The 26,282-nt window shown below is 41.4% G+C and overlaps 2 protein-coding genes and 2 long non-coding RNA genes across 6 annotated transcripts in view; 2 read left to right on the top strand and 2 right to left on the bottom strand.

Annotated features, from left to right (window-relative positions):
- Positions 1-273: 273 nt before the first annotated feature.
- On the top strand, positions 274-14,901 carry ZNF286A (zinc finger protein 286A). 3 transcript variants are annotated; one of them, XM_036412548.2, is made up of 6 exons: positions 274-331; positions 1,774-1,862; positions 6,667-6,781; positions 8,905-8,997; positions 12,680-13,934; positions 14,784-14,901. In XM_036412548.2, exons 1-5 carry the CDS (start codon positions 274-276, stop codon positions 13,909-13,911), a joined length of 1,587 nt encoding a protein of 528 aa, XP_036268441.1. In that variant the 3' UTR covers positions 13,912-13,934; positions 14,784-14,901. The 3 variants fall into 3 exon arrangements, with proteins under 3 accessions (XP_036268441.1, XP_036268440.1, XP_045428316.1); XM_036412547.2 differs by lacking the exon at positions 14,784-14,901 and having other exon boundaries at positions 12,680-13,938; XM_045572360.1 differs by lacking the exons at positions 274-331; positions 14,784-14,901 and adding an exon at positions 741-870 and having other exon boundaries at positions 12,680-13,938.
- ZNF624 (zinc finger protein 624) overlaps positions 8,902-26,282 on the top strand; it is a 48,019-nt gene continuing 30,638 nt past the window's right edge. Inside the window, 1 exon segment of the mRNA XM_045572361.1 lies at positions 8,902-8,997. The gene's annotated coding sequence lies outside the window, so the exon portion shown is untranslated.
- LOC118704666 lies at positions 14,540-15,316 on the bottom strand. Its single transcript, XR_004983475.1, has 2 exons — positions 15,105-15,316; positions 14,540-14,894 (listed from the first exon to the last, which is right to left on the bottom strand). It is a non-coding gene; the product is annotated as an uncharacterized LOC118704666 (long non-coding RNA).
- Positions 15,966-25,686, bottom strand: LOC118704667. Its single transcript, XR_004983476.1, has 3 exons — positions 25,675-25,686; positions 21,405-21,407; positions 15,966-16,151 (listed from the first exon to the last, which is right to left on the bottom strand). It is a non-coding gene; the product is annotated as an uncharacterized LOC118704667 (long non-coding RNA).

Below are 26,282 nucleotides of genomic sequence, written 5' to 3'. Positions count from 1 at the left end.
GGGCCACCCGCCGCACACCCGTCCCTGACGTCAGCGCTCTCCGGTGCGATGGACCTCACGTGGGAGTTGCAGCCCTTACTCTCGCGAGAAGGAAAAATCTGGCTTCTTCGCAATTCCCCCTCCTCTCTCCTGTTAGCGCCCCTCCCACCCCCACAGCGCCACTTGGACTCCCACCTGCGGAGAACGGAGTCTGGCCGTGCCCCGGGGCCTTCTGGGAATCGTAGTTCTCGGCTGGAGAGGCTCGCCAGCCTCGCCCCCATCCCCTCCTCACGCATGCGCGGCTGCGAGGGGGCCCCAGAAGTTGGAAGCCTTTGTCCAGCCCGGATGGGAGGTGAGTTGGGTTATGAGGCCGCTTTTCCGCGCTCGGCTTCGGTGGCGGCCCCCGGGGCCTCAGTCTGTGCCGAGCCGGGGCTGGGGCGCGCATTTGTGAAAAAGGCCTCGAGGGCGAACCATGAGCCCATCCCCTCCCGAGGCTGCCGCCTCCCGGGGAGCCGGGTGCGAGCGGGCGCGACGGGCGGGGCGCGGGCCGGCGCGGGCTTCAGGGGAGCCCGAACCCGGCGCCATCTCCTCCAAGCTGCTCGGTCCCCGCAGGTACCGTGCCAGGCGGCAGGAACCGGCATCTGAGGGTCGGCCTCAGGGACCTGGCCCCGGGATCCGAGTGCCAGCATCCCGGGACCGAGGAAGAAGCGGGACTGGACCGGGTCGCAGCCTGTCAGCAGCGCCCCGCCGGCCGGCCGGGAGAGGACGGCTTCTCGCTGTGACGCGCCGAGGGGTCTAAATTGAGGAGCGGGGAGACCGGGATCAGGATCTTCAGAACCGGAGGATTGGTGATGATGGAGAAAGATTTGGCCGAAATGCCCGAGAAAAGAGGTGAGAGTTGCTGGGCTGCTGTTCTGCGTTGTGGAAGGTGCAGGTCCTCCTGAAAAGAAGCCCGCTGCCCGGGGAGGTGGCCCGGCAGGCAGCTCTGCCAGGCGTCTCCTTTGTCTCCTGGCGGAAGAATGGAGGGCTTGGTGTGGGAGCACCCCCTCTCCGCCTCAGCTGGTGCACAGTGGCTCCTTGAAAGCCATCTCAAAATGTTAGCTGAGGCAAGAGCAAAGCCTCAGTTACTTTTTCTCACCCGTTCTTTTTACCAGATTGTCGGTGAGTCAGGATTTAGCTTTTTTGGCAGGCAAAAAAAAACCTTCCCGCATCTGTCATTTCACGTTGCACAATAATCTTATTTCAGTCGCACAAATATTGTAGTTTTGCTTAGTAGAAAACAGGCACAGAAGTCAGTAGTTGACTAGCCCAGCCTTTCTTGAAGTTTGTCCGTGACCTCATGTCAGAATTTTGGAAATGTTTTCTATTATACTAACCCATGGCCTGCTTATTAGGTTTCTAGAGTGCACCTCAGACTCAACTAGTAACAATTATTAGGACGTGGAATCCAGTGATCTACATTTCAGCAAGCTTGCATTGTAAGCTACATTTCAGTAAGGGTGATTTTTGAGAACTGAGCCTACTTTTCTTACATTAAATTAACGTACATTAAGCTTGGAAATACTGACTTACTCCGATTTCTAGGTTAGAGAATGCCACCTACCAGAAGGTGTTAGGTCCAGGTAGCAACATCCCTGGACTTCTCCAATGACCCTGGGATCAGGAGTTGACTGGGCTGCCTTCAGGTGCAGTACTTTACAGAGCATCATTCGCAGGGGGAGGGACTTTTTTGTCTTGTAAATCTGAATCACAATATAGAGTTAGATCCCACAATTACCGCTTTTTTGCCCTTAGCTGCATCTTCCCAGGATTCTTTCTTTCCCCAAGAGAAGGGCACAGAAAAGGGAGAAGTGACAGCTCTCCGCCTCACAGCCAGATCCCAGGTGAGTGTGCGTCTTTACTGATTGTTGAAATTCCACCTTATTCCTCTAGAGCACAGGCACACACCCTTCTTTTTGATGTCAAGTTTCTTTGTCCACTAGAGCCCATCTGGAGAGCTGAGTTCTATTCTAAGACTACTCTGGTGGCTAATGGACTCAGTAGAAAGTGTTTTCTACTAACCCATGGCATCTTCTCCACCTAGTACTTACTGTCAGTCCAGAGGCAGGTAAGGAGTGTAATTATCCTTCTTTGCCTATTATGCTAATTGCTGAGCTTGGTAACTTAGGAAACTGTTTTAATAGAAAATATGGGGTATATCTTAATCTTCAGTTGATTATTCAAGATTCTTTTGTATTTTAGTTGTAATTCCAGTTTGGGCCTAGGAGCATGTCTGTGTAGCATCCACTTACTCTGCCACTATTTTTAATCTTTGGGGCATATCTTAAAATTTATGTTTCTGCAGGGAATCAACGTACACATGACTGTTACGTAAGATATTAAGAAATTACCTTTCTTTAGTGCTGAAGTGAGTTATGACAATAGTAAGTGCTCAGAAGTTCAGAAGAGCACTGGAAAAGTGCTAATATCCAGCCCTCCAAGATGATGAATGCATAAGTTTAGAAGTGAAACAATTTTCCAATCTGTCTTAACAAGGGCAAATATTAAGAATTTTTTAATTTAAGTAGTGATTGGCCTAGCTCAGTGGTCTGCAAATTGTGGCTCACGAGCCACATGCGGCTCTTTGGCCCCTTGAGTTTTTATTTTTCAGCAAAGGCCCCCCTTAGGAGTACCCTAATTAAGTTAATAACAATGTACCTGCCTATATAGTTTAAGTTTAAAAAATTTGGCTCTCAAAAGAAATTTCAATTATACTGTGGATATTTGGCTCTGTTGACTAATGAGTTTGCCGACCATTGGCCTAGCTTGTTTGGCTCAATGGATAGCGTTGACCTATAGACTGAAAGCTCCCGGGTTCAATTTTGGTCAAGGTTGTGGGCTCAATCCCAGTAGAGGGTACAAGAGGCAGCCGATCAGTGATTCTCATCACTGATGTTTCTTCTCTGTCTATCCCTCTCCCTTCCTCTCTGAAATAAAGAAAAAAAGAATTTTGGAGGTATTATTGATATGAGAAAATGCTAAGTAACAGATTTGCTATCTGAAAAGGGATTTACTATCGGGGAAAGGGAGGGAGGAAGAGAATGAACATAAACTGTGCACCAATGGATGAGGATAAGGGGGCAGAGGGTGGGGTGGGAACCTGGTGGAGGGGGGAAGAAACAAGGAACCTGTGTAATAATATGAACAATAAAGATTGATTTTAAAAAAAAGAGCTCAAGTAATAACATTAGAACCTATTTCCTCCATTTCACTGACTTCTTTTCTCTCTATGGGTTTTCCTCTCAAGCAAGTTTTCTTCCTAGCGCTAGCCCCTATCAAATCTATGCTCATATCTCATATTTCCCCACGCTGAAGACCTAAGACAAAGGGCAGCTTCCCTCCTGGTCATTCCAGCAGAAGCCCAGGGTTAACTCTTCAAGGGGTATTAGGCCCGTTCTTGGACCAATTTGGGCAGATCTATGGAATATACCTGCACACACAGAAACACACATACCACCCAGGAGTCAGAGATGCAATTAATGCTACCTGAACTTCACTGGCCAGCATAGTGGCCGAGGAAAACAAGTACCAGTGACAGAGGAACACATTGATGTTAGATTCAAGACTGTTAGAGTTTCGGATAGATTAAACCTTTTATGGAAAATTTTTAAAACTTGTCCTGTTTGCATTGTATTAGATGTGGTGTGATGCTAATATTATAACTATCTTAGAATTTGCCTGGACTGTGTTTTGTATTTGTGTATTCAAATTTTTTTTAAAGTATTAATTCTTGGATGGTTGTAACCAGGTGGACAGCACAGACATATATAAATGTAAAAGTGATATTACTTCCTCCTCAAATTCAGTCCCCTTTTTCTCCCTACTGAGGATAACAATTTGATTTATATCTCTCCATATGATTTTGTTGAACTTGCACTACTAAATTCAGACACGTAATATTTCCTTTGGTTTCTCCCACTGCCAGTCCCCAACTTTGGGGTGTTTTTACGAGTGTTATTGTATAAACAAGATTTGGCTTTTTTTTAAGGGAAATTAATTCACCCGGCCAGTGTGGCTCAGTTGAGTGTTATCTCATGCGCCAGGAGGTCAGTGGCCACGACACATGCCTGAGTTGGGGGCTTGATCCCGGGTAGAAAATGAACAGGAGGCAGCAATCCATGTATCCATCTGTCTCTCCCTCTCCCTTCCCTCTGAAATCAATAGAAAAAACATTTACTTTTTTTAAAGAGGAATTAACTCATTCGCATTAATATGATTGTGTATGTTTCAATTTTTTCTAGCCATGTGGTTTTTATAGTTCTATTTACTATGCTTTCCTTGTTTCTTTCATGTGTTTTTCTGCCTTTTGTGCATTGGTTTGCACTTGTGTCCTGATTTTTTTCTTCTAATTGTCTGGAAGTAATTCTCATTGAGTGTCAGTTTAGCTATGGATATGCAGGCTGTAAAATCTGTCATTTTTCCTCAAAATGTCTTGTCTACTTAGTGATTTACTTTTTTCCCCCCCAAGGATGATTGTTGTATGTTTTTAAGCCTCAGAATATTTTCGTCTTTGGAAACTATTTTGAAATAATTTAAGACTTAAAGAAATGTAAATGGTAGAAAGATTTCTTACATACTAGGGTTAGGGTTAGGATTTACCCTCCATTCATCTTCTCCAAAAGTTAACACTTTACTTCACTTTATTCTTATTTTCCAAATACGGGAAACTAGCATTGATACAGTACTACAACCTACTGATCTTACTTAGACCTCCCAGCTAACCTATTTTTCTTGTCTCTCTCCCCTCCCCCCTTTAATTTTTGCTTTCATCCTATAATTCTTTTGATTTCTCTTAGTTCTTTCTCTGACTTGACCTGTATGCTTTGTTCATTTATTTACATTATTTTTTAATGAAATGGAAGTGTTTAAAGCTATGAAATTACCTCTGAGTACAGTTTTAGTGCTTTGGCTTTGGTTTTGCTTTGGCTTTGGTTTTGCTCCATATATATATATATATATATATATATATATATATATATATATATATTTTTTTTTTTTTATTGATTTTTCACAAAGAGGAAGGGAGAGGGATAGATAGCTAGAAACATCGATGAGAGAGAATCATCGACCAGCTGCCTCCTGCACACCCCCTACTGGGGATGTGTCCGCAAACAATGTACATGCCCTTGACCAGAATCGAACCCAGGACCTTTCAGTCCGCAGACCAACGCTCTGTCCACTGAGCCAAACCGGTTTCGGCTGGTTTTGCATTTTATTATTTTGACATTTTGATTTTTTTTTTCTTTTCTTTTTTTTTTTTAATATATTTTATTGATTTCTTACAGAAAGGAAGAGAGAGGGACAGAGAGTTAGAAACATCGATGAGAGAGAGTCATCGATCAGCTGCCTCTTGCACACCTCTTCTGGGATGTGCCCGCAACCAAGGTACATGCCCTTAACCGCAATCGAACCCGGGACCTTTCAGTCCGCAGGCTGATGCTCTCCACTGAGCCAAACCAGTTTCGGCTCTCATTTTTTTTTCAATTATCAGTTATTGCTCTGTTCTATTTATGTTTTGGAATTTATTTAAATTTACTTTGTTACTTTTGCAAATGCTTCATGAATGTTTAGGTGTTTTCTAACCAGTTATAGCATTTGATATATATTTACCTCAATAACCTTGGAATATTATTCCCATTCTCTATGGTTTTATTTTAAAAGGCATGTAATGCCTTGGCTGGAATGGCTCCTTTGGTTGGAGTGTAGTCCCATGCACTAGAGGTCACTGGTTCAATTCATGGTCAGGGTACATACGTAGGTGACAGTCAGGGCACACATAGGAAGCAAGGGATCAATGTGTCTGTAGCACATCAGTTCTCTCTCTCTCTCTCTCTCTCTCTCTCTCTCTCTCTCTTTTTCCCTCCCTCCCTCCCTCTCTCCCTCTCACGCGTGCTCTTGCTCTTTCTCTCCCTTCCTCCCTCTCTAAAAAATAAAAATAAACTTCATATTCTTTAACTAAATAAATAAAAAGGCATATAATACATATATGTGTTTCCCTCCTTACAGTTTTTTGTGTGTGTTTTTTGTCTTATAGAAACTTATTCTATGGTATTTACACATAAACATCAGTTCTGTCTGTACCCTTACTCAGTCTATTGCCATCATTTTTCATTTAACACTTTTTGCTTTAAATGAATTCCATGCTTAATTGGATTTGGTGCTCACTGCCAGTCTTTTCATTCCATGACTTCTCCATTCACAAGGTCTGTATTTCAACTCATCTTCTGATTGGCTAGGCTGATTCTTCAAGTTTTGATTGAGGACTCATAAGAAGAGTTACGCAGACAGGCTTCTTTTCCTCCTCTGCCTGTATTTTGTTTACTTTGCCAAACTACATTGTCAACTTATTGGTTCATGTTTTATTTTTAACTCTTTATTCCCCCAGAAAAATGATAGTCTCTCAGTGGAGAAACCATGGTTGTATTTCTTTTAGTTCTCATATTGAACCTAGCAGAGCATGCATGGCACAGAACTGATACCAGGGACTTTACATACGGTATTCAGAACCTGAATACTGTTAGAACACTTGTCATATCACTGTCACTTTAGAATATTCAGTCCCTCTGCTCTAGGGCCACGGGCAACTGCGGTGTGAAAGGGATGCTGTCGAGTGAAAGATGGTGAACAAAAGTATGTTTTGTGTCTTAGGCATCCGCGACATTCAAGGACGTGGCCATGGACTTTACCCCTGAGGAGTGGGGGAAGTTGGATCCTGCCCGAAGGGACGTGATGCTGGAGAACTATAGGAACCTGGTCTCGCTTTGTAAGGACGGTTCTCACTGTGACTGCAGTCTGCTTACGGGACATCATTCTTTATTGAAAGTGAAATAGCTTACACAGCCTTTGCTTTTCCGTTCAGGAGTCATAAAGTGTAACTCCTGTTGGATTCAGAAACAATCACTTCCTGTACTAGGATCTTGGTGAACTGCTTGTTTTGCATTAGAATTTATTGGATTCAAGTAACACAAACCTAATTCACACTAACTTAGGGAGCAGGGAGTCTTTTTTCCCCATTGATTAAAAAAAAACAAAAAACATTTATTGTAAGTTAAGTAAATTAATCTAATTTATTAAAGAGAACATTTTCCTGGGTATCTTCTGGAATTGAGTAATGGTTGATCCTGCCTGATTTATTTTATTTTTTTCAGATGGTTCTGTTTTATTTTTCCCCTTACCCCTCAGATACAGGGCTTACCCCTAGAGAGGGCAAATTACTTTTTAAGGTATTTCTCTTCTTTGAAGTTTGTGGCCTTACGAATTTTCAACTAAAAGTCCACATTAACAGCTTGTCAATACTGATATGGAATAAAGTACAGCCTCACTTTCTAGAAATCTGTCGTTTCTAATGTCTCTCCTCAGCATGTTATCCTCCCAGCTGTGTGGTCTCCTTAAAGTTGTACTTTTTATATGTACAGCTCAGGGCTCAAAAAGATTGGATGGTATTTGTATATAAATTTTGATGCTCCTCTATAGTTACTTTCTCTATTGGTTGTTTCTTAAATAACAGTCCTTTGATAGAACTATTTGTAAACTGTACTTTCTAAGCAGCTGTAAGACTTCTGCTTTTTACTTGTACTTTATTGCCCCACACCATGATTTGGAAATATCATCAAGGTGAATATGAATACTACATCATATGTTTGCTTCTGTACTGAAGCCCAAATGTTATTGCTCATCTTTGTCTTCAAAATGTGGCTTTTGAAGTTAAATTGGGTTATTCACCTGTCTTTCTATGTAAGAGTTAAGTCTGTTACCATATTGATGGAAGATGGGGAAAATGGGGTATTTTTATCTGACTAGGGTTGCTCTTACCAAGCATTTTGAACCTGGATTAAGTGTGGACTTGGTAAATATTTCTGTTTTCCTTCAGCCGTAATGCTGGGCCTCATATGTATCCTTACTTTCCTCCAGGGGCAAATACAATACTTGTCCCAGCTGCACTGGGTTTCCGCCACTTTCCTCCGGTAGCAGTGTTGGAGCCCATCCCCTGACAGTGCAGGCTTATGTTACTGAAGAGAGGTGGCTTTAGGTAGAGTGTAGGGATTGGATTCCTTTCCCCATGTGGGAAAAATCGTGATCTTTTCAGGGAATCAAATATAAAACCAGGAATTTCCTTTTTCTTTTTTAAATCGTGGCTTGGCTTTGCCCTGCTGACTTTATTCTTAGGATCTCTCCATGTGGCAATGATGGCCTTTAATAGCTCTAGGATATTATTCTTCCAATTAGAGAACTAAGGGGGAAAAGGTAGTGCTTCTATCCTAGGAGTTTCAGCAAATAAAGTCACATGTTGGTTAATGAAACAACTGCTAGAGCCAGGGAAATAGGCTACTCTGGGCAGTTTGGAGCCTGTATGCATATGTGTGTACACACACGTGCACAAGTACATATATTGATTATGTATTTGTATGGATATGGGATGTGGGAAGTATTATGTTAGCCCCTCCCTAACCTCATGCAGTAAATTCTCTAAGAAAGTGGGTTCTGGTAGCTAAACAAAGAAGAAAGGAAAAACAGAAGACAAATTCTAGTTACCAAGGTCACAACGTGTGTGCTGCCGCTGAGGCCCTGTTTTCTCAGCTTCTTCCCAAGCTAAGGATTGATCTGTGGCGTCTCTCTGGAACTTCCTCGGGAAAGAGGGAAAAATTCTCTTCTTTTGTGACAGGAGAAACACTTGTGTTTTCAAGTGCATATAAACTCCTTACCAGGCCCAGATTCCTGCAGATATTTTAAGCTTCATGTGGAGATCCATCTTCCCTTGCTCCAGATCTTCCTGTAATTCCCATCCTCTTTGTAGATCAGGGGTTTACCACTGTGCTCTAGGATAGATGTCTGTGCCCATCGCAAATAGCTACAAGTAAGTCCCATTTCTTTCTTTCTTTTGAGCAGGGCTTCCAGTTTCCAAGCCTGATAACTACAATTTGGAGAACGGAACAGAAACATTGATGTTTGAGAGAAAAGTCCCCAGAAGCAGCTATTCAGGTGAGTCAAATAGATGGGAGTCTTCAGAAATAAAACCCCCTCAGGACACTGAAGAATTGGCACTTTTTGGTGCTTAAGACTATATTAGCAGTGCCTATATGCTTTACCCATTATAATAAAAGCATAATATGCAAATTGACAGAAGGCAGAATGACCAGTCAGCAGGGGGTGGGCCAGTGAGCAGGCAGCACCAGGCCAGCCAAAGCACATGCCAGTGGGCAGAAGGAGGAGATTGAGGGGCAGAAGGCAGCAGCAGTGTGATGGGGAAGGCAGGGGGCACCAGATGGCGCTGTCCCCTGATCAGCCGCCTCGTTACCTCCTACAGAGGGAGGCCAGCAGCAACAAGACATTGAAGGCATCCAAGATTTTAGTTGTTATCTTAAGAACAATGGGAAGCCATTGAAATATTTTAAGCAAAAAGGTGCTACCATTAGATTTGTATTCCAACCTTATCTTACACCTATTCGCCCTCTGTTTTTGTACTCAGTTTAAAAACGTTTAGGCATCATAGGACCTAATTTAACTCCAAAAATTATTGAGGACCCTAAAGACCTTATGTTTATGTAAGTTACATCTACCAATACTTACTGAATTAGAAATTAAAACTGATAAAGATTTTAAACTATGAGATCATTTAAAATGCTAATTATAAACCCATCACATGGTAATACAAATAAAATCTATAATAATAAAAAAGTAATATGTTAATTGATTTCAGAAAGGAAGGAAGAGGGAGATAGAAACATCAGTGATGAGAGAGAATCATCAATCAGCTTCCCCTTGCATGCCCCCTCCTGGGGATTGAGCCCACAATCCAGGCATGTGCCCTGACTGGAATTGAACCCAGGACCTATAAGTCCACAGGTCCACTGAGCCAAACCAGCTAGAGGCTACTCAGACTTTTTTTTTTTTTTTTTTTTGGCAGTTTTACCGTTTATTTTATACATGGGATGTCCCCCCCACCCCCCAATGTATACAAAATTTTAATGATTATGAAGTCAGTGTTTATTAACATGACTGTTCTGATCTAGGCATTGCTGATAACTCAAAGCAATGAATGGAAAACATCATGAATCTTTTTTTTTTTAATTTGTTGATTGATTAAATTATCACATATTTGTCCTCAACCCCCCATTCCAACTCCCCCCACTCATACCCCCAACCCCCTATTGTCCTCGACCACTGGTTAGGCTCATATGTATGCACTTAAGTCCTTTGGTTGATCTCTTCCTTTTATCCTCACCCTCCTTTTGAGGTCCAACAGTCTGACCCATGGCTCCTTATCTCAGGGTCTGTTCTTGTTCATCAGTCTATGTTGTTCACCATTTCCCCTAGATGAGTGAGATCATGTCCCACTGGAAATATACTTATAAGAATCAAAAGTGAGACAAGCAATAATGGTTATGCTGAAAGGCAAATGAATCAGTCTGTAGTGAGTTTCTTTCTGGGCCAACAGTTCTTTTGAGATCCAATTTCCTTATGTGTACATGTCAGCAATATTTCAGTTACTCAGACATTTTTAAGTGAAACTGGTTTGTTTGTTTTTTAACCAAGAGTGCATAATGGGAAGAATACAATAACTATCAGTAAGTTTGGAGCCATTGTCTGATTCATGCTAAGTCATGGGCAGTTTTACCACCATTTCTTTTGCAGCATCAGTGCAAATATCATGGCACTGAAAAAGGTAACATGTATTATTTTGAAAATAGTTTTGAACTTACATACTTTCAGGGGTCCATGGACCACACTTTGAGACCTCTACTTCTACCTACCTATACTAACCTTATATCAATTTACATTTTATATGTAGTACTTATGCTGTGTCACAGTTTTAAATGCTTTATAAATATTTTAATTTAATGCTTAAGAAAGATTAACTAGGTATTATTATTGCCCTATATTACATATAATTGCAGAAAAGAGGTTAAATAATCTCACACTGCTAATAAGGGCAGAGCTGGAGTTAAATTTGTGCATTCTGACTCCAGAGTCCATGCTCTCGTCCACTGTGCTTTTCTTGAATGTTTCTCTCACCTCAGGGCTTTTGCACATGTTGTTCCCTCTACTTGAAGCACTCAGTTCAGTGCTTTTATATCTTACCTGAAACACTCACCTGAATCCCAACCCCACTTCCATTTTAACTGTGTTTTACTTCCTCAGGGAATTCTCCCTTTATCTCCCTAGATTCCCTTTCTTATAATCTTTCACAGCATTACAATAACTTGCCTGTTATTATTTAATACTTTCCATAGGTATAATTTTATATGTATTTGTGAAATGTTAGACTAAATTATCTCTATCTGTCCTTGGTTTTGGAAAATATAGCCAAATATGTGTGCATGAATTTGTGCATGGGTGGGGTCTGGCCAGGGGGAGGGGACATAGGTGGTTGGCCAGCCTGCCTGCTGGTTGAACTCCTAGTCGAGGGGACAGTTTACATATTAGCCTTTTGTTATATAGGATATACACTGAGTGGCCAGATTATTATGCTTTCAGAGATCATAATCTTGTCATTCAATGTGTGTGTGTGTATGTGTGTGTGTGTGTGTGTATGTGTGTATAAAAAGTTAAGCGACTGGCTACCAAGTGGGAGATGCTCAACACAGGAGCTGCCGAGCAACAGCAACTTTGCAGAGTGCTCTCTCACGCTCTGGGACCCCTCGGGGGTTGTCAGACTGCCAGTTTCGGCCTGATCTTCACAGGCCTGGCTGAGGGACCCCACCTGCCAGAGGGACCCCACTCAATTCCACAGATGCCCTTCGAGCTCCAGCGCTGCCTTAGGTGCAGCCAGCCAGTGAGGAACCATGGAAGGTTGGCTCCAGGGCGTGTTCGGCCTGTCTCGCCCAGTCCCACTGGCCATCTTCTAATTAATTTCCTTTCAATGTGCACCAGGCCTCTAGTGTTTATATATTTATATCTCCCCTTCTTTATATACAGAAAAAGTAGCAGACTATGTACACTAATTTGCAGTTTGCTACTTTTATGTAGAGAAAGGAGTGTGTAATATATAGACATTTGTATTCTGAAGATCACTATAGCAATATATAGAGATCTTTTTTATTTTTTAAAAGTTGCATAGTACTCCATTGTTTATTTAATTAGTTCTCTATACTAGGATATAAGATATGTTATTACCAAGGTTTTGCTACCTATATTAGTGTGGTAATGAATATTCTTGTTTCATGTATAATTTTATATATTTGCCATTATATTTTTGGGAGTTCAAAGGAGATTTTTTATCATGTATGTGTTATAAAAGCATTGTTAGGGAATATTAAACTGGAAATTGAAAGCATATTTGGATATAAGTAGGATTAGATAACTAAAGATTTAGAAGTTGTAACTGCCCTCAACACTAAAGTGATAACTGCCTGGATTTTTATTACTGCAGTAGTATTTTGTATGCACATTTCCTGCTGAACCAGAGATAGATTGCTTCATCTGCATCCCTCCTTTATTTCTAGTCATCTTTCCCCATTGACTCTCCTGGATATGGTCTGTTCATTTTCTCTGCATATACTCTTCATCTCCCTCCATTTGCCTCTTTTTGCAAATCATCTCATGAGTTCCATTTATTCATTGAAGCCATGCTTTTTGCCTTCATTAACTCTTACCTATTACAGAACTGCCTTTTCATTGAGCATAGAAAATGAAGGCGATTTGCATTTTCAATTTTTTTCAGACTCAGAGAGTAGACCTGAGAGCAAAGATTCAACTTCAGTGCAAGATTTTTCCAAAGAAGAATCGTGCCAGGTTGCAATAATAGACAGACTCACAGAAAATTGTGTCTATGATACCAACTTGAAAACAACTTTTGAATGTGAAAATTTATTAGAGAACCAGCAAGGAAATCAGGGGAGACATTTGAGAGAAATGTTCACCTACATTAATTCGCTCCCTGAAGAAAGAGCTCATGAGCATGATATATATTGGAAAAACTTTAGTCAGAAGTCTGTCCTTCTCACTCAAGACAGAGTTCCAAAAGGATCGTATGCCTTCCATAAACTTGAAAAGAGATTGAAACAGAAATCAAACTTAAGGAAAAAACAGAGAACCTATAAAGAGAAAAAACCTCATAAATGTAATGATTGTGGTGAACTATTTACTTACCATTCAGTGCTTATTCGACACCAGAGAGTCCATACTGGAGAAAAACCCTATAGCTGTGATGAATGTGGGAAATCTTTTAGCCACAGAGCTAATTTAACTAAACATCAGAGAACTCATACTAGAATTCTCTTTGAGTGCAGTGAATGCAAGAAAGCCTTTACAGAAAGCTCATCCCTTGCAATACATCAGAGAATTCACATTGGAGAGAGACCTTATGAATGCAATGAATGTGGGAAAGGATTTAATCGAAGTACACATCTTGTACAGCATCAGTTGATCCATACTGGTGTGAAGCCTTATGAATGTAATGAATGTGATAAAGCTTTCATTCATTCCTCAGCACTCATCAAACATCAAAGAACTCATACTGGAGAGAAACCCTATAAATGTCAGGAATGTGGGAAAGCTTTTAGCCATTGCTCATCCCTGACTAAACATCAGAGAGTTCATACTGGAGAAAAGCCATATGAATGTAGTGAATGTGGAAAAACCTTTAGTCAGAGTACACATCTTGTTCAGCATCAAAGAATTCATACTGGAGAGAAACCCTATGAGTGTAACGAATGTGGGAAAACCTTCAGCCGGAGTTCAAATTTTGCTAAACATCAAAGAATTCATATTGGAAATAAACCATACAAATGTAATGAATGTGGAAAAGCCTTTATTCATTCATCGGCTCTTATTCAACACCAGAGAACTCATACTGGAGAGAAACCCTATAGATGTAATGAATGTGGGAAAAGCTTTAAGTGCAGTTCATCCCTCATCAGACATCAAAGAATTCATACAGAAGAGCAACCCTGAAAAATTATTAAATGTGAAGAAATGTAAGTTGGTTTTATCACTGATAAATTCAAGATTGTTTAGTGGAAGACACTTAAAATGCTGCTTATAGACCAATTTTGTATACATCTGATTTTACATGCATAGTACATATTTTTCAGCCATAAACAAAATGTTCCTTACACCCATTGATTAATAATTATGAAAGCTACTAGCCAGAGACTTCATATTTTGAGTGTTAATCCCTCCCTAATACCTTTTTATGGATATTCAAGAAATCCTTAGGAATGGATAGCAATATAATCATTGTAGAATCCAGGTTCTCCCTCTTTGTAAGGAAGTTCTTATTTGTTAGGTTAGGCAGAGGGTTCATGTCCTTATTATCAGGAAGATACAGAATTGTACCTCTTTGAATCCAAAAACAGAGATCCAGATTTATAGGTAGTGTCATTTCCTTTATATTACCTATAAAAAGTAAAGGTTAAGAGTTGAAATATGCTTTGTATTCCTTCCCTATCCCAAAGGCTTCTCTCAAATTTTATGAACGTAAATAGAATTTATTTACAGCTGGTTCTAAGTTAGATTCACATGGATTCTGCTTGTAGACTTAGATAATTGTGGTCTTTCTGCTGTGTAGAACTTCATTTCCTACTTCCTTGGAAGTTGCTTTGAAGTAGAATGAGTCAAAATCTTAACTCTAGTTTTTTAACAAATCTTTCTTTTCTTGTCCTTGGCATTCATTGAATGAATCATTGGTTTTCTATAATTACAGTATTAGTAATATTTTGTTCTTTACATTCTGCTTTCTATAAACTATGCTTTGTCACTTTGAGGAAAAGCCACTGGGGTGTTGAGGGTCTGAAAAGTTGATGGGTTCAATGTGTTATGTTTAGGATCCCAATCAAGAAACATAACTAAAGCACCTGTGAGACACAAGGACACCTTCCTTTCAGATATGGAAAATAGCTTACAGACAATGACTCACTTGAGGATAAACAGCTTCCCTCTATGACACATGTGTCAAACACAAGGCCCACGGGCCAAATCCGTCCCACCAGGCCTTGCAATGTGGCCCGCACCACGCTGTCATCACTGCACTCCGCTGCGTTTCCATCACAATGACAGTTTATGACTGTTCAGTAAACCATTCGGCCCGCAATTTAGGCTGGATTTTAGATTTTGGCCCCTTCTCTGATTGAGTTCGACACCCCTACTCTATGAAGAAGTTGGCCATTTCTCTGCCCTTCATGTTTATCCAAATGTTTTGTCCCTATTCTCTCTATATGATGTATTCCAGAATACTAAAGAAAATGGAAATGGCATGAAATCACATGACATATTGATATATTAACATATGTACATGGGTGACCAAAGACCACTAATAGGATAAGGAACACAAAAATGCTCAAATATCTAGCAAAACTATACAAATTGGGGGGGGTGGGGTGGGGGGTACTATTGCATACTGTGTGAAAAGATTTTAAAGTAGAGGGAAATTAGTTATAGATTTCTTCTTCCCTTCTAAATTCTTTTATGAACATTTAGTACCACCAGGCCAGTCCATGTTTTGCCCCCTCCAAATTATCCCTGTGACTTATAATTCCCTTTCTGTAAACTTCTATTATTGAAGAAGAATAGGAGAAGAAAAAAATTTTAAATAGTGGCAGTAGAGAGCATTAAGGATATATTGAACATAAATCCAGCAATGTTGGAAATCAAACAATATGAAAGAAATGGGGCTAAAAAATTCTTGTAACAAATTTTTAAAAACACATTGAAAGGGGTTGAGAAGATTGGGAAGGCTCAAGATCTCAGAGGTCAGGGTAGGAGAATGGCTGATGAGCAACAGAGCTCAACCCTTGTTATCACTTTAATATTCAATATTGATCTAAAGCAGGAATTGACAAACTCTGGCCTGCATCCATAGACCGAGTTCATATACTGCTGTTTCTGTGAATGTTTAATTGAATACGACCACACTCATTCATTTACATGTTTTGTTTGGCTATTTTATACTATAATGGCAAAGTTGAGTAGTTGTAGCAGAGAGTATATATCCTGAAAAGCCTAAAATACTTGCTATTTCTCAATATGCCAAATGCTTGAGTGAAAAATGCATCATTTGGGGGCCAAAATTTGACTAACAAAATAACATCAACATAGTATTTTCAAAGCTGGGTTTTAATTCTGCCATCTCTGTTTAGAATTATGTGACCTTGAAAAGGACCTGGAACAATAAATTATATAGTCTCTATCCCTCCCTCCATAAGTGCATACACACACACACACACATTAATGAAGTGATGTCTTAGTTCATTTGAACTGTACAACAATTATCACAGTTCTGGAAACTAGTAAGTCCACCCTCAAGGCCCTCCCTGGCAGATTCGGTGTCTGATGTGAAAGGGCAGGGGGACCTCTGGGGCCTCTTTTATAAGGGTACTACTGGCCCCATTCATGAGAGTTCTGCCATAATAACCTAATTACCTTTTAAAGGCCCCCATCTACTAATACCATCACTTTGGGATTAGGTTTCAATATGAATTTTTGAGGGGACACAAACATTCAGTCTATAGCAAGTAGCTAAGCATCCATCAGTAGAAATTAAGAATGAGTGTCTCCCACCCCTTCTGTTTGCTGATTAAGAACTGTAAGCATCCTGCTGTCAGCTCATGATAGAGAAGGGACTTCACTTTCTACTCTTGCTTCTATCTGGTACTATACCTACACACTCCCCTTTAGACCTTGAGGGGATCTGCTTTTTTCCCTTCTGGGTACTACTTAACCAGGAGCTATCTGGTAGTTCCAAAGACTCACGTTTATAATCAATGACAGATTAAGTGATGTTAAAGGATTTGCTCTGTTTTACTGAGAACTCTGGCCCTTTGCATTTCAGTATTTGTTCTTTCTATACCTGGTGTTCAATCTGACTGTATGTGTACCTTGACATGAATCTTGGAAGCTTTGGCAATCTGCTTTTCAAATATTTTTTGTTACCTATAAACTAAATTTGACTGCTCTTAAGGGCCCACTGTCAATAAAGATGTTTATACATTTATTGTCAGAAACTTTTATAAATTGCTTTTAAGTTCTAATTTAATCATATTTTAAGAGATAAAGAAAAGCCAACCATGAAATATACCCATATTATTCAGGAGACCAATTTACATTTCTAATTGTTCATCTGGGCTTCACAACCTCTGGAGACATAGATCGGGGAATACCCACCACAGCCCATGTATTTGCCAGAAAGTTAAAGAGTAGAAGAAGGATGTTTTTGTCAAAGAGTCTTCAGGCCGAGTACAGGCACCATTCAGGGGTAATAGGAGGAAAAAGGAGAGAAAACTTAATTTCATATAAAACATACAGTTAAAACTAGGCCAGGTAGGGTAAACTGATTTAGTGTAAATTTTAAATTACATCTGGCTTTTAACAAGGTAGTGTAATGTCCCCCAAACGAATAAAAATGGTGGTATAAGAATACCAAACATTCAAATTGTTGGCAATTAACTAATTCAACTATCTATTAAAATTGTTTTATTTTCTCAGATGAGTTTTCACTTTTTAAAGAAATATTACAGTGGGGCTCGAGTTAGAAGCTCTTTGTCCCTCCTTTCTCCCTTTCCTTACCTAATTCTTTTTTACGCCCCAACTAGGCAGTCTTGGGATCCAGAGCCAAATGAACTGTCTCTCACCCTTTGCCTTGTATTAATTGGCAAGGCAAAGGATGTTCTCCTGTGCTAATATGTATAATGTGACATCTATGATTACCTTGTTCCAAATAATGTCCTCAAAAAATTAAAGTTTTTCATTGAATTGTTCTTTATATTTTCCAACATGTGTAATCTCTGTTATTTTTTAACCTTTCACTTAGCACCAGACAGTCTGCCCTGAAATTGACTTGACTGTACATAAAGTGTTCATACCTCACCCCTTCCAGTTCACCCATAACACATTATCATCATGTCTGAAAAGGAACCAGGCTTCCTCAGAGAAATGGCTGATTCAAAGTCTGAATGAAGGCAGCTGCAATAAGAACCTGAAACATCTTGTTCCACAAAATAAGAAAATGCTAAAAAATGATGACAGTAGGTCACAGAGACAAAGGAGTCAGTTTGAACTAGCCTTCACTAACCAAGTCTGGGATAATTTGAGCACCAAAACAGTTAAGGCAGTAATGAATTATTAAACCAATGGTGGGGAGTAGTGCATGAGTTTACATTGATAATTAGAAGTAAATAAACAAGGGAGATCAAAGGGCCCTTGCTTACAGCAGAATGACAGATGCAAACTGGTTAAAATGATGCTGAAAAATCACTGTTTTGCAGCCATCACAAATATTCTTATAAAAATCATCAATGGATATAAATCTAGGGAGTTTTGATGAGGAATGGGATATTTGCATAGTACTGAGGTATCTTCTCCATAGATTGCTTGTTATAATTAGCAATTTCAAGGAAAAAATAATATGTAGTAATTTTTAAATTATTGTATAATAGCCTTGATTAATGTGGCTCAGTTGGTTGGAATATTGTTCTGTACACCATAAAGTACTGTACACCTATATAATAAAACCCTAATATGCAAGTCAACCAAACAGCAGAACAATCAGAACCAGTCGCTATGATGCACACTGACCATCATGAGGAGGCAACCAGCGGTGATCAAGGGGCAGGACTGGCCAGTGGGCAGTGCCAGGCTGCCAGCCAAGGTGGGTGCCAGCAGAGGTCCCCTGATAGCTCTGCCCACTGGTTGCCCCACAGATGCCCCTGGTCGCCAGCCAGGCCTAGGGACACTATTCTATATATTGGGAACAGTCTGTTAGATTTAAAAATTAAAACCAGGCAAGGCTACTCTTAACACCCAAAACACAGAATGATGCAGTGATGACGGGCATGGACTCTGGGCTTGCACATTTTGTGGTCAGCCCTGATTCTGACACTTATAACTGTGTGACAAAGCTAATTACTTAACTTCTCTCTGCTTCAAATTTTCCACCCATAAGATGGAGAAAATGGTCCTACTGCCTCAGAAGGTTCATGTTATGTGCTTCTTTATATAATCAGGGCAAAAGAATATAGCTGCCCATACAGCAGCAAGATGCCTTTCACCTGTATGAAAAGTATGGTCACTGGTGTATGCAGCATCCCGGATTGTGAGAGGGATGTCTGGCTGCGTTTAGGCCCAACATCCCCCAAGGGGTTCCAGATTGTGAGAGGATGCATGCTGGGCTGAGGGAGCGCCCCTCCAAACCTCCCTCATCCTCACCCCCATGCATGAATTTCGTGCATTGGGCCTCTAGTGGTATAATAATATAAGGGAAACACCGTGATCAAAATTAATATTATGAACAAGAGGTAGATGGCCATTGTGCGCCTCAGATTTGATCCTTTGAGGACACAACATAATTTATGTGATATTAGGGAATGCATAACTGGAACTTCATCATGAGGAAACATTCAACAAACCTCAAAATGAGGACTATTAAAAACAAAAGGCCAGTATTCTTTAAAAAGGTTAATGTCATAAAAGACAAAGACAATACCTATTCCACATTAAAAGAGACATGAGAACTATAAAGGAAAATACTATAAAGGTAACTTCATTCAGTTTTTCAAAACTTCAGTACAAGCAGTAGAGTGGACAAATGCATTGATGTTACATTTATTGAAGTTTATAACTGTGCCATAATTATGTAATGTAAAAGGATAATATGCTACAATAATTAACTGGGTCAACCAGCCATCTTCTGGACATCCAACTTCCTTCTGGACAAAGCCATGGTGGTGGGGGCCAAGGCAGAGGCAGTTAGGGGCGAGATCAGGCTGGCAGAGGGTTAGGGGTGATCAGGCCAGCAGAGGAAGGCTGTTGGGGTCAACCAGACTGGCAGGGGAGGGCAGTTGGGGGCGTTAGGCAGGCAGGTAAGTGGTTAGGAGCCAGTGGTCCTGGATTGCGAGAGGGATGTCCGAGGGATCCCAGATTGGAGAGGGTGCAGGCCAGGCTGAGGGACACTACTCCCCTCCTCTCCCCCCAATCCCCCACCTCGTGCATGAATTTCATGCATTGGGCCTCTAGTGTAAAATATCCTTATTATTGAGAAATGCACACTGAAGTATTTAGGGGTAAAAAAAAGTATAATGTATGCAATTTTCTCTCAAATTATTGGGGGAAAAATATATGTATAGAGAAGAAATGCTAAAACAATAAAATATTAACTAAGTAAATCTTGCTAAAGAACATGGATATCCTAATACATCTTTTCTGTAAGTTTCAGGTTATTTTCAAATATCAGCAAAATTAAGTAAACAGATACATTAACATGACCCAAAATTAGACTTCTTTGATAACATAAAAATAAGAGATAAAAAGTCTACAAAATACAAATATGTTGTGAGTCTTTTTTTCTTTCTTAAGACTTATCTAAGTATCCAAATATTATCCATTAAGAAACTTTGTTTTTGTTCCAGCTGGGTAGTTCACCAAGGTTACAGATTTGATCCCCATCAGGGCACTTACTACAATCAACCAATGAAGGCATGGATAAGTGAATCAATCAAACAAAGCTATTTCCCCCAAAAATAAATAACTTTTTAGTGGGAGAATATATTTTCACATTTAACTGAAAAATAGTCAAGAATTTATTGTTTTATGCTCGCCCAGCCTCACCGGGTAGGTGGTGGAGGCTTGTACCCCACCCGGCTGGTTCCTGACCTTTCCACCTTCCCTGAGGGTCCCCTCTGTTCCCATGCATCTCAGCCTCCCCATTCCACATACTACAGACAGGGCAGTGATGTCCATGCCCACATGCTTCTGCTGGTCTCAGTGTTAACACTTAGTGGGGTCAAGTGGCAGCAGATCACTTCCTGTCAGTTCGGCCCTGTTTGGCCTCGTAGTACTTTGCAGAACTTTTGGTTGCTCGTAATGGGGAATGAGGGACTTGGGGGACATAAAGAGTGTCATTGTCTGACGGAAAGTGACTCCCGGGGTGTCACATGGGAGATGCTTCTTCTACCAACCTTTCCTCTGCTGTCCCTCCAGGTTTGCTTGGGTATCCTGGCCTCTGGGCAACCCAGCCCTCATCTATGGAGTCCTGTCCCACCTGTCTCCATCACGGGAAAGTGCCCTGACCTGAGAGTGGGTGGGGAAGCTGCTGGTGGATTCGCCCCTCCCAAGCCCCATGAGCCCCTCTGGCTGGGAGTCTGGGGTCATTTTTGATAATACAGGATTTTCAGAGCCAAACTAACATGAGATGTGTACTCCCTAGAGCAGAGAACATCTATGGCTCCAGCTCTCAGTTGCTCTTACCACAGGACATTTGCGCACACTGGTCTTTGAGCCTGACGTATCCTTATTAAGCCCTGGTCTTCTGTCAAATCCCCCAGCATAGCAAACTTTTCTTAGCAAGTTTGACTTCCTCTCAGTCTCTTGCTTCAGTTTCTTTCTTCCCCCAAGCAACCCTCCTCCTGACTCCTCACCCCTGGCACTGCACTTGTCACAGAGCATGTTGTCTTTACACCCTATTCGAATATAAGTTTACTGGGAGGCCCATAATACAGCAAGTTCAAAACAACTGCTTACAACTGGACAAAAATATTTTCAGATACACAGAGTAAAAAATGCAGAGATGTAAGGGTGTCAGGGGAAAACTCCATGTCATCGCTACCCCTGACCTCCAAGGCCTGGTTCCCCTTCCCCTGGGGTAGAGATAAGCAAGAAAAGAAAAAAAAAAGATTTCCTTAAATTTCTCAAAATCATTTAGAAAGATTAACTGCACAGTAGGAAAATGCAAAATAAAACGTACCAACCTTAAAAACAGTATATAAAATCTTTTAACAAACACATATAACAATGTGTTCAGATCTTTTAATAATTAAAATATCAAAGATAAAATACCACCACCAATGAAGCAGAATGGCTGAAATCAGAAAGTAATCTCACTTTACTTTTAAATAAGTCCCAGTATTTCATAGAGGAAATAACTATGACTGTCATGTTTCTACTGTGGCCATCAAGTCAAGAAGAGAGGTAATTAGAACTCTCTTAAACTGGTGGATGAATTGTATAGTGATCAAATATCTCTGGGAAACTTTTTGGTGACATGTATTTTATTTGAACATATGCAGTCACTTTGACCAAGCTATTTTATTGGTAGGTCCATACTTAACTTAAATATCCATGCATGTGAACCAAAAGAAACCATCGAAAGCCCTAGCCAGGGGCAATGCCCAAGCGGCCCGCTGCAGCCCAAGGTTCGAGTGGGTTGGGAGGAGCTGGGCTGTGACATATGCACGAAAGGGTACTCGCAGAAGAGCTACCTAAAGACCAGACCGCTGCTACCTGGACCACACATGGGAGGAAGGCTGCGCTGTGTTTGACCTACCGAGGTCCCCGAAGCCAGGCCCAGTGGAGGCCCCTTCACACGTGGGCAGATGCTGATCGGACTGGACGGCCCACTGACCAGGAGTGGAGCCCAGGCCTTCCAAGGCCACGTGACTGGGGCAGCACACTGAGCCTGCCCCGTGTGTGTGCGAGCTGTGACAGGACGGTGGCCTGAGCCAGTGTGAGCAGGCCCTGCGGGCGCACCTGCAGCAGCTTCTAAAAGAAAAATTCAGAGGACAGCAAAGCAATTGCAGGTCCAGCTTCTGTTTTGTGCTGGTGAGGTCAGTCAGCAGATCAGCCACAATGTCATGTGGTATATGTGCTCAGACTACAAAATACAATTACCTCATTTTATTATCAGTTTTAGGTCTTAAAGTTAACCCTAGGCCAGCACAGCCAAGGGTTGGGCAAGCCTGAGGGAGGGCGGTGAAGGATTTAGAAAAAAAAACAACAAAGAGAATAGCCTGGGTCTAGGTGGATCTTCCTGTGCCTGGCTGAGACCATAGAGAAAAGATACAGACAGCAAGCTGAGCCTTTATTTTATAGTCAGAGATAAACAAGGTCGTGGTCACCATAGTTACAATATTCCTGTGAGTTTCACTTGTTTTGGCAGCACTTGCTGCACCTCCCACAGCTACCTAGGAAGGAACTAGGTGTCCTCATATGGTTAAGCTTAATTATGCTAAGAGGGCTGTGCCCTCTAAGCTGGTATTTGTTTGTGGCTTTGCCAACAGGTCAGTCTGAGGCTTAACCCTATAACCTCTCCCTACAGGGTCCTTGGGAAATTATGTACTGTGTATAAGCTAACTAAAGAGCAGCACAATTGTTGATATCAAAAAGTTTGTCATGAGTACAATTCAATGCAATTAAATCCAAAATGTTAAATTTTTCATAATCTCAAAGATATAGAAGTAATATGATTTACTGATAAGTAAGGCCAGAAGTTTAGATAACCAAGCCCCCACTGAAGAGTAGGAGCTGGTTACCAGGAGAGCCAACCATGTGATTAGAGGATCAGAACTTTCACTCCAACACTCTGCCCTCTTGAGAGGGGAGAAGGGCTCAAGGTTGAATTAGTAACTGATGATCAATGATTTAATTAACCAAAAGGCCAGATGGAATTCACAGAACTTCCAGATTGGTAAACGTGGAAATTTGAGGAAAGTAATGTGCTTGGAGTGAACATGGAAGCTCCATGCACTTTCCCCACACTTGTCCTAAGCATTTCTTCCATCTGGCTATTCCTCAGTTATATCCTTTTATAATAAAACTAGAGGCTGGTGTACGAAATTCGTGCACGGCAGGGAGGTGTCCCTCAGCCCAGCCTGCACCCTCTCCAATCTGGGACATCCCTCTCACAATCTAGGACTGCCGGCTGACAACCTCTTGCCTGCCTGCCAGCCTTATCACCCCCTAACCACTCTCCTTCCAGCCTGATTGATGCCTAACTGCTCCCCTGCTGACCTGGTAACCCCTAACTTCCCTCCCCTGCTAGTCTGATCACCCACAACTACCCCCCCTGCCAGCCATCATGTGGCAGCCATCTCTGACCACGTGGGGTCAGCCATCTTGTGCGAGGGCATGAGGGTCAATTTGCGTATTATCTCTTTATTATATAGTACTAGAAGCCCTATGCACAAAAATTTGACAAAGAGTAGGCTTTTCTTCCCCCTGCTGCTGGTACCAGCTTCCCTCTGGCACCTGGGACCGGGCTTGCCTTGCAGCCCTGGCTTAATCTGGAAGGATGTTAGGTCTAATTAGCATATTGTGCTGTTATTATTATAGATAGTGATGTAATAAGTTAAATGCCTCTCTGAGTTCTGTCAGCCTTTCTAGCAAATTAACTGAACCTTTCATTTCCTTTTGCTTCCCCCTTAAATAATACCCCATTCTGTCATTCCAACCTACTTTCACTGTAATAGAATCTCAACCACTCAACTGTCACCCCTTAACAGTAGCACTATGGCAACTAACTCTCAGTTTGGAACGCAGAACTGAGAAAAGGAAACTCATACCCTTTAGTCCACCTCTTCTCCCTATACCTTTCAGCTTGTCTCCATGATCATGGATTTTTCTTCCTCTGTGGGGAAAACACATATCTGCCCCACCAACTAGACAGAAACCTATACTTTCATCTTTGACCCAATGTAGAAATAGCCCCCAATAACCATTCTTTACCTGTTCCTGTAACCCATCTGGTACGACACAAAAGGGCAGTCCAGATAATCCTAATAACCCTTGGTATCACAACACGGGTTGGGAAGGGCAAAGGGGACCTAGCCGCTGCTCTATCATATTTTGAAATCCTGTCTCAGGACCTACAAGAAAGCCTAGATGACATTGCCAAAATTTTAGTTCAAGTTCAGGATCAGATAGACTCACTAACAGCTGTCACCCTCCAAAATCAGAGAGGACTAGACTTCCTAGCAGCAAAGAAAGGGGGCCTATGCCTCTTTCTTGAGGAAGAATATTGTTTTTATATCCATCAGCCTGGCCTAGCCAGAGATGCTGCCTAAAAACTAACAGAAAGGGCTTCAAAGATCAGAGAATGTCAATCAAATTCATGGGACTACTGGCTAAAGAATATAAATTGATATACCTGGCTACTTCTCTTCTTATTATCATTAACATCCCTATTCCTCATATTTGTTTTTGGCCCGTGTATTCTGTGCCATTTTTCATCTTTCCTTCAAGACCACTTTCAGCCTTCACCAACCACTCTCTCAGGGAAATCATGCTGCTGCAACCCCTTGCTCCATCCAGGAGGAACCTATACAGTGTTCCATTCTACTACAATCAAAGTCCATTCCTTAAGCTTCTCGATGCCTGTCCCCCATCAGCAGGAAGTAACCTTAGTTTCTATTCTATAAAAATAAATAAATAAATAAATAAAGGTGGGGGCTGGAATGTTAGGTTTGATCAAATAATTGAATCGATACCCCTCCCCTGGCAACTGACCTTTAGGCCTCTTCACAACAGACATTCCCTTTCTCTTATGCCACTTCCCACTTGCCAAGACCATATTCTACTTGCTAAGACCTTTATCTCTCCCCTCCGGAGTTTCCCAGGATCCAGTCCTGCACAGAGAATTCTCTGCCCAGAAAAAGCCTGCCTACAGTCCTTTAAAAACTTCTAACTCCCCATCTTTGGGTGCTGAAACCATTTGGGGGCTCAACCCATCTAGTATCCAGATAACTAAATTTATAATCCCACTTTGGCATCATGCGCTCCTTCTTCAGCAAACTCAGTAATTTGATTATCATTCTTAGACTGGATTTCTTTGTGTTTATTCTGCTTGGCATTTTCTCTACTTATTGAATTTTCAGATTTGTGTCTTTTACCAAAATTGGGGAGACTTTGAGTAGGTATTGTACTGCGGATTTTTATTTAAATCTTATGTTTTACAGACCTTCTCTAATACCACTCTGGTGAGAGAATGAAGTTCACCACCTCATTATTTATTGTTTGGTGGGGTTGGAAGTTCAGCCTTTATTGATAGCTCCACAGAGGGGGACTTCTTGTTACTGCTGGGCAGGAGTGGAATTTCAGGCTTCCCCTTAGGCCAGCACCACTGACAACACTTTGTCTGGAGGGGAGAGGCACTCTATTGCTTCCACATGGTTGCCACTGACATTGCATGGGGGAAGGCTTAACAATACAAGGCATAAATGACAGTCCCAGCTCTGCACACAGCCTCTCCTGGCAGCACCCCTGCAGGGACAGAGCTGACACTTCATAGGTAAGGGTGGAAATCTAAGTTCCCCATGCAGCCTTTGCTGATGGGGATGAGGTGGGACTAGTTTTTTCTGTAGTGTTTGACAGGAGTGGAGTGGTGTGTGTGTTTAAGTTTTCAGTCATGCCAGGCTGTTTTTTTATTGGTCCCTTGGCTGGAGAGACCAGGCTTTTCTTGGGGCTTTTAAAAAATCTACACCAATTGACATACTGGGTTGCCAGCTTCTCCAGAACCCAAGCCAGGGAAAAGAAAGCCTAGGCAACTCACCACTGTGTTTTCC

This window comes from Pipistrellus kuhlii, unplaced genomic scaffold, assembly GCF_014108245.1.
Source record: "Pipistrellus kuhlii isolate mPipKuh1 unplaced genomic scaffold, mPipKuh1.p scaffold_m20_p_45, whole genome shotgun sequence".
Taxonomy (NCBI): Eukaryota; Metazoa; Chordata; class Mammalia; order Chiroptera; family Vespertilionidae; genus Pipistrellus; species Pipistrellus kuhlii.
Note: the sequence above shows the minus strand (reverse complement) of the source record. Positions and strands in the feature narration are given on the sequence as shown.

What these genes read in the sequence shown, in the direction of transcription:
- ZNF286A (XM_036412548.2), top strand. Translation starts at nt 274, where the DNA reads ATGCGCGGCTGCGAGGGGGCCCCAGAAGTTGGAAGCCTTTGTCCAGCC. An exon ending in GCCTCACAGCCAGATCCCAG is followed by an intron (nt 1,863 to 6,666) that starts GTGAGTGTGCGT and finishes TTTGTGTCTTAG; the next exon opens with GCATCCGCGACATTCAAGGA. An exon ending in CCCCAGAAGCAGCTATTCAG is followed by an intron (nt 8,998 to 12,679) that starts GTGAGTCAAATA and finishes AATTTTTTTCAG; the next exon opens with ACTCAGAGAGTAGACCTGAG.